This window comes from Bacillus rossius, chromosome 12 (assembly GCF_032445375.1).
Source record: "Bacillus rossius redtenbacheri isolate Brsri chromosome 12, Brsri_v3, whole genome shotgun sequence".
NCBI classification, from domain to species: domain Eukaryota; kingdom Metazoa; phylum Arthropoda; class Insecta; order Phasmatodea; family Bacillidae; genus Bacillus; species Bacillus rossius.
Window position 1 is genome coordinate 16860360 of NC_086339.1, and position 11156 is coordinate 16871515.

General features: G+C 38.8%; 1 protein-coding gene across 2 annotated transcripts; it reads left to right on the forward strand.

Moving 5' to 3' along the window:
* The first annotated feature begins 594 nt into the window (after positions 1 to 594).
* On the forward strand, positions 595 to 8177 carry LOC134537617 (26S proteasome non-ATPase regulatory subunit 1). 2 transcript variants are annotated; one of them, XM_063378269.1, is made up of 2 exons: positions 595 to 3758; positions 7323 to 8177. In XM_063378269.1, the coding sequence occupies exon 1, from the start codon at positions 740 to 742 to the stop codon at positions 3719 to 3721; it is 2982 nt and encodes a 993-aa protein (XP_063234339.1). In that variant the 5' UTR covers positions 595 to 739; the 3' UTR covers positions 3722 to 3758; positions 7323 to 8177. The 2 variants fall into 2 exon arrangements, with proteins under 2 accessions (XP_063234339.1, XP_063234338.1); XM_063378268.1 differs by having other exon boundaries at positions 595 to 3724.
* The last annotated feature ends 2979 nt before the right edge of the window (positions 8178 to 11156 follow it).

Sequence of the window (11156 nt, forward strand, 5' to 3'; positions counted from 1 at the left end):
TTACAATGCATTTGTATTAGTGAACTGTTTCACTATCAGCTTGGATGGTAGTCCTTTTGGGCGTATTAGAATTTCTTGATAAATACATACAGCTGCAGAAGAACTCAGCAACTATTAATACCTCATAATCATTAAAAGAAAATCAAAATAAAAAAATCTTTTAACATTCAAAATCCCAAATAAACAAACATTTTCAGATATGTTCTGTTTTAGAAAAATTAGAATGCAAAAAGTCAATAATTTACTTTATCTAATAAAAAGTTTCTGAAATATCGCATGCTCTTTGTGTGAAATGAATATTTTATGACTTATTATAGGGACAATTTTACGGGAAATCGCTGAATATATAGTTTTCTATTTAATAAAATATTATATTTATATGATTATTATAATTGAATACTCTGCGATATCAATAATAAATTAAAATAAACTTTACTCAATATATAAAATGCAAATATTCTTCTTGGAACACGAATAAAAAATTAATTTAAGTAGACTTGATATAACTCTTTACTATTATGTAATAGTAAGTAGATATATGTAATAGTAAGTAAGTATAGACATTAAAATAATATTGTTTCTGCTTTTGTTTTGCTTAAGTTTCCTAACATGAATGTTTTTATTTCAATTGTTGTCTGTCTGTCAGTGACTTTGCATGTTGTTTGCCAAAGGCTTGTTTTGAGTTTAGTGGTTTTGTGTCAAAAATAGACTTATTTGTATCTATAAAATTTTCTGCAAAATGAATATAACTTCAGCTGCGGGAATAATTTCCCTTTTGGAGGAGCCGATGCCCGAATTAAAGGTATTTGCTTTAAAGAAGCTTGATTTGATAGTGGACGAGTTTTGGCCTGAAATCTCAGAAGCGATAGAAAAGATAGAAATCCTCCACGAAGACAAAAATTTCAACCAACATGAACTAGCAGCGTTGGTTGCTAGTAAAGTTTATTATCATTTGGGATCGTTCGAAGATTCCCTAACCTATGCATTGGGGGCGGGTGATTTGTTCGACGTAAACTCGCGTAATGAATACGTGGATACCATTATTGCTAAATGCATAGATTATTACACTCAAATGAGGATTGCTAAAGCTGACGGCATAGAAGATGTCAAACCCGTGGACCCTAGGTTGGAGGCAATCGTAAACAGAATGTTTCAGCGGTGTTTAGATGACGGTCAATATCGTCAAGCCCTAGGATTAGCTTTGGAGACCCGCCGTATGGACATTTTCATTAAAGCTGTAAAGGAATCAGAAGACGTGAATAATATGTTGTCTTACGCATTCCAAGTTGCAATGAGCTTGATTCAAAATAGGGGTTTTCGCAACATAGTACTCCGCACGTTAGTAGACTTGTATCGTAATCTTGCCACTCCAGATTATGTAAATATGTGTCAGTGTTTGATATTTCTGGATGATCCTTTGGCAGTGGCTGAAGTTTTGGAGAAACTGAGTAAAGATACAGAAGATGGTGCATTAATGGCGTACCAGATTGCTTTTGATCTGTATGAAAGTGCTACACAGCAGTTCTTAGGTCAAGTGCTTCAGGCTCTAAGAGCCACGGCTCCCATCCCAACAGCTAGCGAGACAGTTGTAAAAGGACCAGAAGAGGGACAAGCAATGGAGGTAGATAAGCCCATAGAAGATGAAAAGAAATCTGAGCGAAAGTTAGAAAATTTAAATGAGGTGGAAAAAACACACCAGGAACGCATTGAAAAATTGTCTAGCATTTTAAGTGGATCTGTATCCATTGACCTCCACCTTCAATTTCTCATTCGCAGTAATCACTCCGATATGCTGATATTAAAGAATACGAAAGATGCTGTCCGCGTATCAATTTGCCACACAGCCACCGTTATTGCAAACGCATACATGCACAGTGGAACGACAAGTGATCAGTTTCTGCGTGACAATTTAGAATGGTTGGCGCGAGCTACCAATTGGGCCAAGCTGACAGCTACAGCATCTCTAGGTGTGATTCATCGTGGCCACGAACAAGAAGCTCTTGCACTCATGCAGAGTTACTTACCCAGAGAAGTTGGCACAGGATCTGGTTACTCGGAAGGCGGTGGTTTGTATGCACTCGGTCTGATCCATGCAAACCACGGAGCAGCCATCACAGACTACTTGCTGGGGCAGTTGAAGGATGCTCAGAACGAGATGGTGCGGCATGGTGGTTGTCTGGGCTTGGGGCTGGCAGCCATGGGTACAAATCGACAGGATGTGTACGAACAACTGAAATTCAACCTTTACCAGGATGACGCAGTAACTGGGGAAGCGGCAGGAATTGCAATGGGGGCGGTGATGTTGGGTTCGAAGGCCACTCAAGCCATTCAAGACATGGTGGCCTACGCTCAGGAAACTCAGCACGAGAAGATCTTGCGTGGACTCGCAGTGGGCATAGCACTCACCATGTACGGCCGTCTGGAGGAGGCAGATCCATTGATCACGAGCCTTTGCCAGGACAAGGACCCCATTTTGCGCCGCTCCGGGATGTACACAATAGCGATGGCATACTGTGGCACGGGCAGCAACCAGGCGATACGCAAACTGCTGCACGTCGCCGTGTCCGACGTGAACGATGATGTGAGGAGAGCGGCCGTCACCGGCCTGGGGTTCCTGTTGTTCCGAACCCCGGAGCAGTGTCCCAGCGTGGTGTCCCTCCTTGCAGAGAGCTATAACCCCCACGTGCGCTATGGGGCTGCCATGGCCCTTGGCATAGCATGCGCCGGCACCGGGCTCAAGGAAGCCATCGGGTTGCTGGATCCCATGACCAACGACCCGGTGAATTTTGTGCGCCAGGGCGCGCTCATCGCTTCGGCCATGATACTCATCCAGCAGACGGAGCATCTCTGCCCCAAAGTGAAAGACTTCCGCACACTGTACTCCAAGGTGATCGTGGACAAGCACGAAGACGTCATGGCGAAGTTCGGAGCGATTCTGGCCCAGGGCATCATCGATGCCGGCGGTCGCAACGTGACGGTGTCCTTGCAGTCTCGCACGGGTCACACGAACATGCTGGCAGTCGTGGGGACCCTGATATTCACCCAGTACTGGTACTGGTTCCCCCTGGCGCACTGCCTGGCGCTGGCGTTCACGCCCACCTGCCTCATCGCCCTCAACGCCCAGCTCAAGATGCCCAAGCTGGAGTTCAGGTCCAACGCCCGCCCCTCCATGTTCGCCTACCCTCCTGCGCTGGAGGAGAAGAAGCGGGAGGAGCGCGAGAAAGTGACGACGGCGGTGCTGAGCATCGCCGCCAGAGCTCGCCGCCGCGAAGCAGAGAAGAAACACCGCGACGAGAAGATGGAAGTGGACGAAGAGAAGGATGACAAGAAGGACGAGAAGAAGGAAGACAAAAAGGAGGATAAGAAAGAGGAGAAGAAGGAGGAGAAAAAGGAGGACAAGAAGGAAAAGGAAAAAGAGGACAAGAAGGAGAAGGACAAGGAGGAGAAGAAGGCGAGCGAGAAGAAGGAGCCGGAGCCGAACTCGGAGATCCTGAGCAACCCGCCTCGCGTGATGAAGCAGCAGCTGAAGGTGCTCCAGCTGGTGGAGAGCAGCAGCTACGCTCCCCTGAAGGACATCTCCATCGGGGGCATCGTGATGGTGCGGCACGTGAGGCCGGGCCTGGAGGAGGAGCTGGTGGAGCCCGTGGCAGCGTTCGGCCCCAAGCCCGACGACGACAAGGAGCCCGAGCCGCCCGAGCCGTTCGAGTACTCCGAGGAGTGACTGGTGAGCGGTGGCCGTGGTGCGACTGTATTCAAAGGCATGTTTAAACTGGGAATAAGAGTGTTGGTACCAATGATCAAACTAGCATATAATACATTTAGGAAAAAGTGACCAGTTTTAACAATTATTCATTAACCATACCCACTTTTTTTTATTGCTGTTTTGTTTTGTAAACTGTTGTAGGTACTTATATAGGCTAGCCTATTAATGGCTTGTTTAAGCATTGCAGCTACTGGAAAATAATAACTAAAGTTTAAAATGGAAATTATTTTATTTTATTTAAATTAATATTTTGATAATGATTTTACGTATTATTAATGTGGCTGACATACATAATCAACCTTTTACAAGTTTGAGCATCACAGCTTCTGGAATATGAGGTGAAAAACTAAAGCAAAACGTTTAAAATGGAAATAAAAAATATTTTTTTGATATTTTAATATTTTGGTAATCATTTTACGTATAATTAATGTGGCTGACATAACCAACCTTTTATGTTTTTATTTATCTTATTTCCCAGAAGCTGTGACTACACGGTTACCATGATTTAATCTCTATTAGCTTGCAATTAATCTTGATTCTGTTTTGTGTTTCTCCAAGTACTTGATTTTCTCAAGAAACATGCTTTTAATATAGTGACCATTTTTGCCACTAATCTAGCTTAAATTAGAAAATTAAATGGATTGAGCTGTGAAAAACATAATTTTTTGAAAGGATGCAAATAGGATCTTACTTTCATGGTGTAAGCTTCTGTATTTTGTAAAAAAAATGTAATTATTGTGAGAATTCTTTGACAGTACAATTCAATCAAAATTATTGAGTCAGTCCAAACTTTCTTGAATCCAAATCTCAAATTTGAATCCCAAAGAGTATTTAGAATATACCTCTTAAATCCAAATCTAGGTCTTACGGGACAAAAATAAAATAATTACAAGAAATGAAAAAATATTAACTATGGTAGTGAAACATTCAAATTTTAAAATATTTGTTTCTAAGTTTCCAGAATTAGTTATCAGAGGTGAATTTTTTAATTTACTTATTTTCAGGGTTGGTTGATTTAAAACATGTGGTTAAAAATTATATATTTTTAATACCTAATGTATTTTAAAATAGAATATAATTTTTTTAATGAAAGGTCTTATTCCATTCTAATAATAACAAAAGTTTGCTCATTAATGTTTCTTGTGATTTACAGGAACAAAAAATTATATACTCCATCAAGATCTTATCATTTAAATTATCTGAATAAGTTGTAAATTATACTCAGCTAAGCTTAAATACTCTGCTAAAATTAAATTAATTAAATAATTGTAGTGAGTGTAAAAAATGAGGAAATAAATAAACTTATTAAAAAAAAAATTCCTATTCTGTGAAAAATGCCCATTCTATGGAGAATCCTCTTCCTGTGTGGAAATACCTTTTCTGTAGTTAAGTCCCAGTCAGATGTGCAGATTTGCGGACTTCACTGTTTGATCTTTCTGTTTTGAACTTTTCTGGTTCAATATGAGAGGCAGAAAGCGGGATGTTGTATGGCTTTCATTTGAACATGCTAAGAATCAAAATAACTAACGTAATAAAAACATTTTTTCTTCTTCTTCCAAATCTGCTTATTTGCTTGTAATTTTTTCCTTGAATACCGAATCCTTTGAATCAAGAATTTTATGGTATTTGAGGATTTGATTGGCCCATCCCTAATCAAAATAAATACTGGCCTGTCTCAAAAAACGTTCCTCATAATTTGTAAATAAAGATTGTTTGGATTTTTCTTTGTATGGTAAAATTGTTAGGTACTCAGCCTCTGTACTGTATTAGTTTTTGTTATGCAAATGAATATAATCGACAAACATTACTCTATGGTTCGGCGCGTTCATTAATTCGGCACCAATTGACCGCTTGCATTCAGATTCTTACTGTTGACCTTAGCTGTCAGGTCCCTCAGAGTTGGTTTTACTCGCCGTCTCTTTTAATTTATCTCTAGGTCAGAAAGAGTAAGTAACTCTCATAGAAAGACTAGAGGAATCTTTTTTTTGAACCTGGCATTAAAGCGGACGTCTTGAAAATTACAGTTGTGAATAAAGATTTCCCTGAAGGTGGCATTGCTTTGGCAGTAGGTACCTATTGTCATGCCACAAATGATGAGAGCTTAATTAAAGTAGATTTTATGTGTTAAACATAAGGTGGTGAATAAGGATATGCTTCATTTAACCTGTAGTAATATAATAAATACACAAAAAAATTATAAAAATTATCAAATATAAATGTATAAATTTATTTGTCTGTTGTAACATGATCAATAAGCTATTCATTGTCCTTAAAATCACAAAATGCTGAACATTACAAACAATGCTGAAGTAGAGTATCATGCCAAACACCCAGCAGATGATTTGCCCTCACAATTCTTCCTCGAGAGGAACATTGAGGTCATGACCTCACTGACCTGAGAGCATATTGCTCCCTCGATACTGTTCCCAGCATACAGAACACCCAAGGATGCCCCAAGGGGTCAAAAAAAGAGACTGCGAATAAAAAAAACTGTTTTTTTTTCTTTTCATTTCAGTAGTTTTCCTGCAGGTTAAATTTCACATTTGATATTCCCGTTAATCTACATTGGTGCTTGATAATCCTGCAAAATCGCACATTTGGCATGGTGGTGCCCTCAACTTGCTGGATGAAAGATCTTTCTAATAACTTCAGTTACTGCATTCTAACTTAAGTATGGTTTTAAAACCCTTTAACAATGTATTAAAGCATAAAAATGTTTGTATTCGATACTTCATGCAATGGAAATAATTATTAATATTTGGGTAAAATACACAATGAAAATAATTGTTAATATTTTGGTAAAATCAAATGTAAAATCCTTCACTTTATATAGACAGTAAAACTATCTCCTACTATTTCCACGTGTTGAACACGAAGGTAAACGATTGCTTGACTGTTATGCTTTTTTTTTGCTGCTGCTTCTGTTTTCATACCACCATTGTTTCTTAAACCATTGTGCTAGCACTCAATCTGAGGTGCATTTTCTTCTCAGAAGTACACAAATGTGCACATTCTTGTTTCTCCGAATGAGGTTTGCTTTCAGAATACCTTTGTTCCGGCATTTCCAAAGCCATTAAGGCACTTCGTTAGACATAAAACAAGAGTATGGAAAGTAAAACTATTCTCCGGGAAATTAAATCTTTTGTGGACATTGGTGTAATAACGTAAAACTTAAGAGTTTTGTTTTAGGTGCTTAGTGGGAAAGGTTGATTCAGTTTGAAGAAACCTGTTGTAAACTTAGTTATAACGGGCAGGTTTTCCACGGTCATGAAAGCAAACACTAGTATTCCAATTCTAGCTAGTTTGCCAAAAATTATATTGGTATTATTGCATACTGGTTTAAGTTTAAGTGCCTGTTATTATTTGCGGGAGGAAAAATTTTGTAGGCTGCTAAAATTTAATTATGTACCTATGCAAGCATTAAATAAGGCTTGAAATAATGTGCTTGTGGAAACTAATGTTATTTTCTATTTTTTTTTTTACTGGAATGAATAATTTATCTTTATGTGTAAATCAGACAGGAGCTATGAAATTTATGATTGTGGTTTTGTGTTTGCAGATGTCTTCTTGAAAAAAGAGCATGGCTGGATCCGAAAACAACTGTCTTTGTGATTTAAAGTGAGCACTTTATTAATAATTTTGTAAGTTATTATATTTTAAATTAATTTTTGAAATCAACCATTTAATTACATTTGCACAACTTTTTATTTAACAGCTTGTAACACTTAAACAGTCGGTAAAATGTGTGTGTGAAAATGATGTAACTGTGTGTCTTAGGCTGTGCAAATATAAGTTTTTTTTTTAAATTTAGAATAAAATTTAAATAAGAGAACATTTTTATGAACGATATTTATAATAGGTTGTCATATTTAAGCAAATATTTGTACATGGTATTTTACGTTAATATTTATAAAAACTTGAACTTAACAATAAATGTAGAATGCTTTTGTAAATTTTGGGAACTATTTTTTTTGCAGAGGTTTCAAACTGCTTATTGTTTGTTTGCCTTGTTCCCCACTTTTAAAAAAATATTCCAGATTACAGATAGTATCCTTGTAACTCAGCAGTTGCTGTTCGCTATGACCACGTTGAAATTAACTTGGATAGTTGTCCCATTAATACATTCAAAATGGAATGCCACATTAACATAATTATGGTCGTTACACAATGTGGCATGAAACAGATTCACTATACTTTGAATACAAACAAATATTTGTTATTTCGAAGTGTAAGTATTTGAAATTGAATCTGATAAATTATTTGGCTTGATATTTATAATTTTTAATATTTGCACATGCCTGATTTTGAAAAGTAAGTAACTTAGTTGTAACAGTGAAGTGTAGTGTGAAAACCATTGTTATATTTACATTGGCAGATTTATTAAAGCCTTCGTTTTAGAAGAACACACATTAAATTTATGTCTTTATTGTAATCATTATAAGGGTTCCCATGAACTGGGAAAACTGGGGAATCTTAAAGAATTGAAAAAGTGCCGTACAAATTTGGAAAATGCAGAGAAATTGATAATATTTAGTTACTAAACAGTCTCGGTAATTTTTCATTTGATGAAGTATCTTAATTTTTTAAAACATATTTGTATTTAAATCATAAATTTGTGACCAAACCTGTTAGCAAGCTTTCGAGACAGTATTCAGAACCTTGTTTCTACTCAGCACATTGTCCCTCAAGGAGGCCACCAGGTCAGTGCCCCGGACTCTCCCAGTCTACCAATCAGCACTTCTCGTAAAAACCTAAGCCTACCCCCCCCCCCCTCCCCCCTCCTTCCCCACCAACAAGCCAAATTTCATGTATGTGGACAGATTTTGTGTTCTATTTGAATTTTTGTGTGTGTTACATTTATGCAGATTGTTACGACCTATGTGGGGAGAACTGGGTTCGTAAGGGATAGCCCAGTTAGGTTTTATTGATTACTAATATATACATTAATAATAAACAATTGTACTTAAAAAAAGTCCGATTACAAATCACTGGCATTTAAAAATGTTTATTCTCAAGTTGCTCAATGTCTGTCAAGTTCCGCAGTTCGCACTCCTCACTGGAGCCAGGCTCGGCAGTGGTTCGCTTTATACATGGCGCCTGTCCACACAGTCTCGCGCCACTCAGTCGCACTCTCTAGAGCCCGTCGCTCCGCATCCCTCTCAAGAGGGGTCCTCTCACCCTCTTCGCTGACGTCGCACTTTCCTTTGCTCGTAATCCACTTGGAACTCCCGCAGAAGCCGGCGTCGCTGCTTAAGTACCAGTGGGTCGACATTCCAGAACAGACGAGAGTGGCTGCAAGGAGTCGCGTCATCCCGGGCAGACCCGACGCCCGAACGGTCCAGAAGGCGGCGTCCATTCTCGCCACTCCGCGCGGCGGCCCGTGGAATTCCCAAGGCCGCTCAGTGATAGATAACGGCACAGAGACAGGACGATGCATGAGGAGTAGAGGGGGAGGGGGATAGCGACGACCCTTGTAATCTGACCAGGTACGCGTGGCATGCCTTACTGCGGTATATGGTGGCACAGTACGTAACTCCAATGCTCGTGCAGGGTAGCCGGCCAGCTCCCAACCTAGTGCGTGTCGCGGTCCTGCGTTCATAACATCAGCACACGTTAGAAGTTATACTTCTACGGCATTACTAAAATATTAAAATGAAACATTTTAAAACATGCATTATAACACCAAGTATATTTTCTACATTTTTTGGTGTTATTGAACAAATCAGTCTGTAAATAAATTCTACAAACTAACCTAAACTTTATTGAGCTGATTAACATAAATATACACATGTTGTTAAAAAAAAGAAAAATAAATTCTGTGGTGACAAAATTTGGACCACGCCCCTTGAGGTTAACAATTGTGCAGTCTATCGCTGTATTACCAGGGTGTCTACAGGTCACGGAAGTCACGGAAGTCACCAAAAAGTAACTAAAATGAAGCGCTGGTCACGGAAGTACCGAAAAAGTGGCGCAATTGTTGTGGAAGTCACGGAATAATGTTTATTTACCCGTCGTACGTAACGTTTCGATACAAATCGATAGTTTGCGGGTGTAGAAATCGACATATGCGCATCGATAGTCTCGCGGAAGCAGACGTTGATATCTTCTAATCGATAGTGCTTTCCTGTTTGCTGTTTCCTTTGTCTTCGAAACACGGATGTTTGGATTTGTACGTAGATTTGTAATGGCTGCCGACTTGTGTTGTGTAAAGTGGCGTGGATTTTACTAATTATAACGTCATGTAGTTGTAATTCTTGTGAATATAAAACCGGAAAGAAAACGTTTTCGTTTGTGTGCCAGTTAACTGAGTTTATAGTAAAAACGTTCTGTGTGCTTTTCTAATTAATCGCCACTGCAACGTTTTAGCACGTGGTACTAAATATAGATCGGCCAAAAGGTGTTTTCTGTAATTGGTGCAAAATATTTCTTGACTTTTATGTATCATGTGCTATTTAGGAACATGGAAGAGTTTGTTGTAACAAAAAGTTACAGTTAATTATTTACTTAAGTTCTGGAAATTCTGATTGACACGTCTTCACGTGTTTATGTATTTATATGTGTGAAATATAAAAGAAATGCCTGGAAAGTGCAGTTTCCAAGATCAGTGGTTCAAAATGCCTTGCGCAATAGAAGGAAATTGGACGTCTTGGCTTAGGCCTGTAGAAAAGTCACAATACAAAGCTTATTGCACTATTTGTAGAAGCGACTTTGGTATTTCCCATGGTGGTGTATACTGTGTTAAAGTTCATGAAAAGGGGAAAAAACATGTTCAGAAACTCCTGGAAATCTCTAAAGGTAAGCAAACATTACTGCAATTTTCTAAGAAAAATGATGCTCCATCTGTGTTGGCAACAGGCACTTCACCAATGAACACTGAAACACAGAATGACTGTTCTAGCGGAACAACTAATAGTGATACAGTAGAGCACCCCTCAACCGTAATTCCCACAAACGGAACTCCCGATATCCGGAACTAATTTTCCAAAAAAAAATTAAAACATTTCCGCACTGGAACGAGGTTTTTTTGCTTTTGCCTGACTGTACATGACTTGTAGGCGCGCGCGTGCACGTCTGTCAGAGAGCTAATTATAGCCAGTCTTTCCCGCACATTGCGTTTATACACCGCTGGTTTTCGCGTCGGACGTGAATTACTATAAAGATGTTTATGCTATAAGTAGTTTTATTGTTTCACTATGTCAAGTAAACGGAAAATTCCAGCTGGCCCGAGAGTATGTACACCGACTCCCACTACACAAGCTGACACACGTGATAGCCAGAACTATTTACTTCCAACGTGTGATGCTTTCAGTTTGTAGACAATAATTTAGTGTACAAATATGTATTATGTACATATTTATACATTAATATATGGTTAAACAGTCTACATTTACCT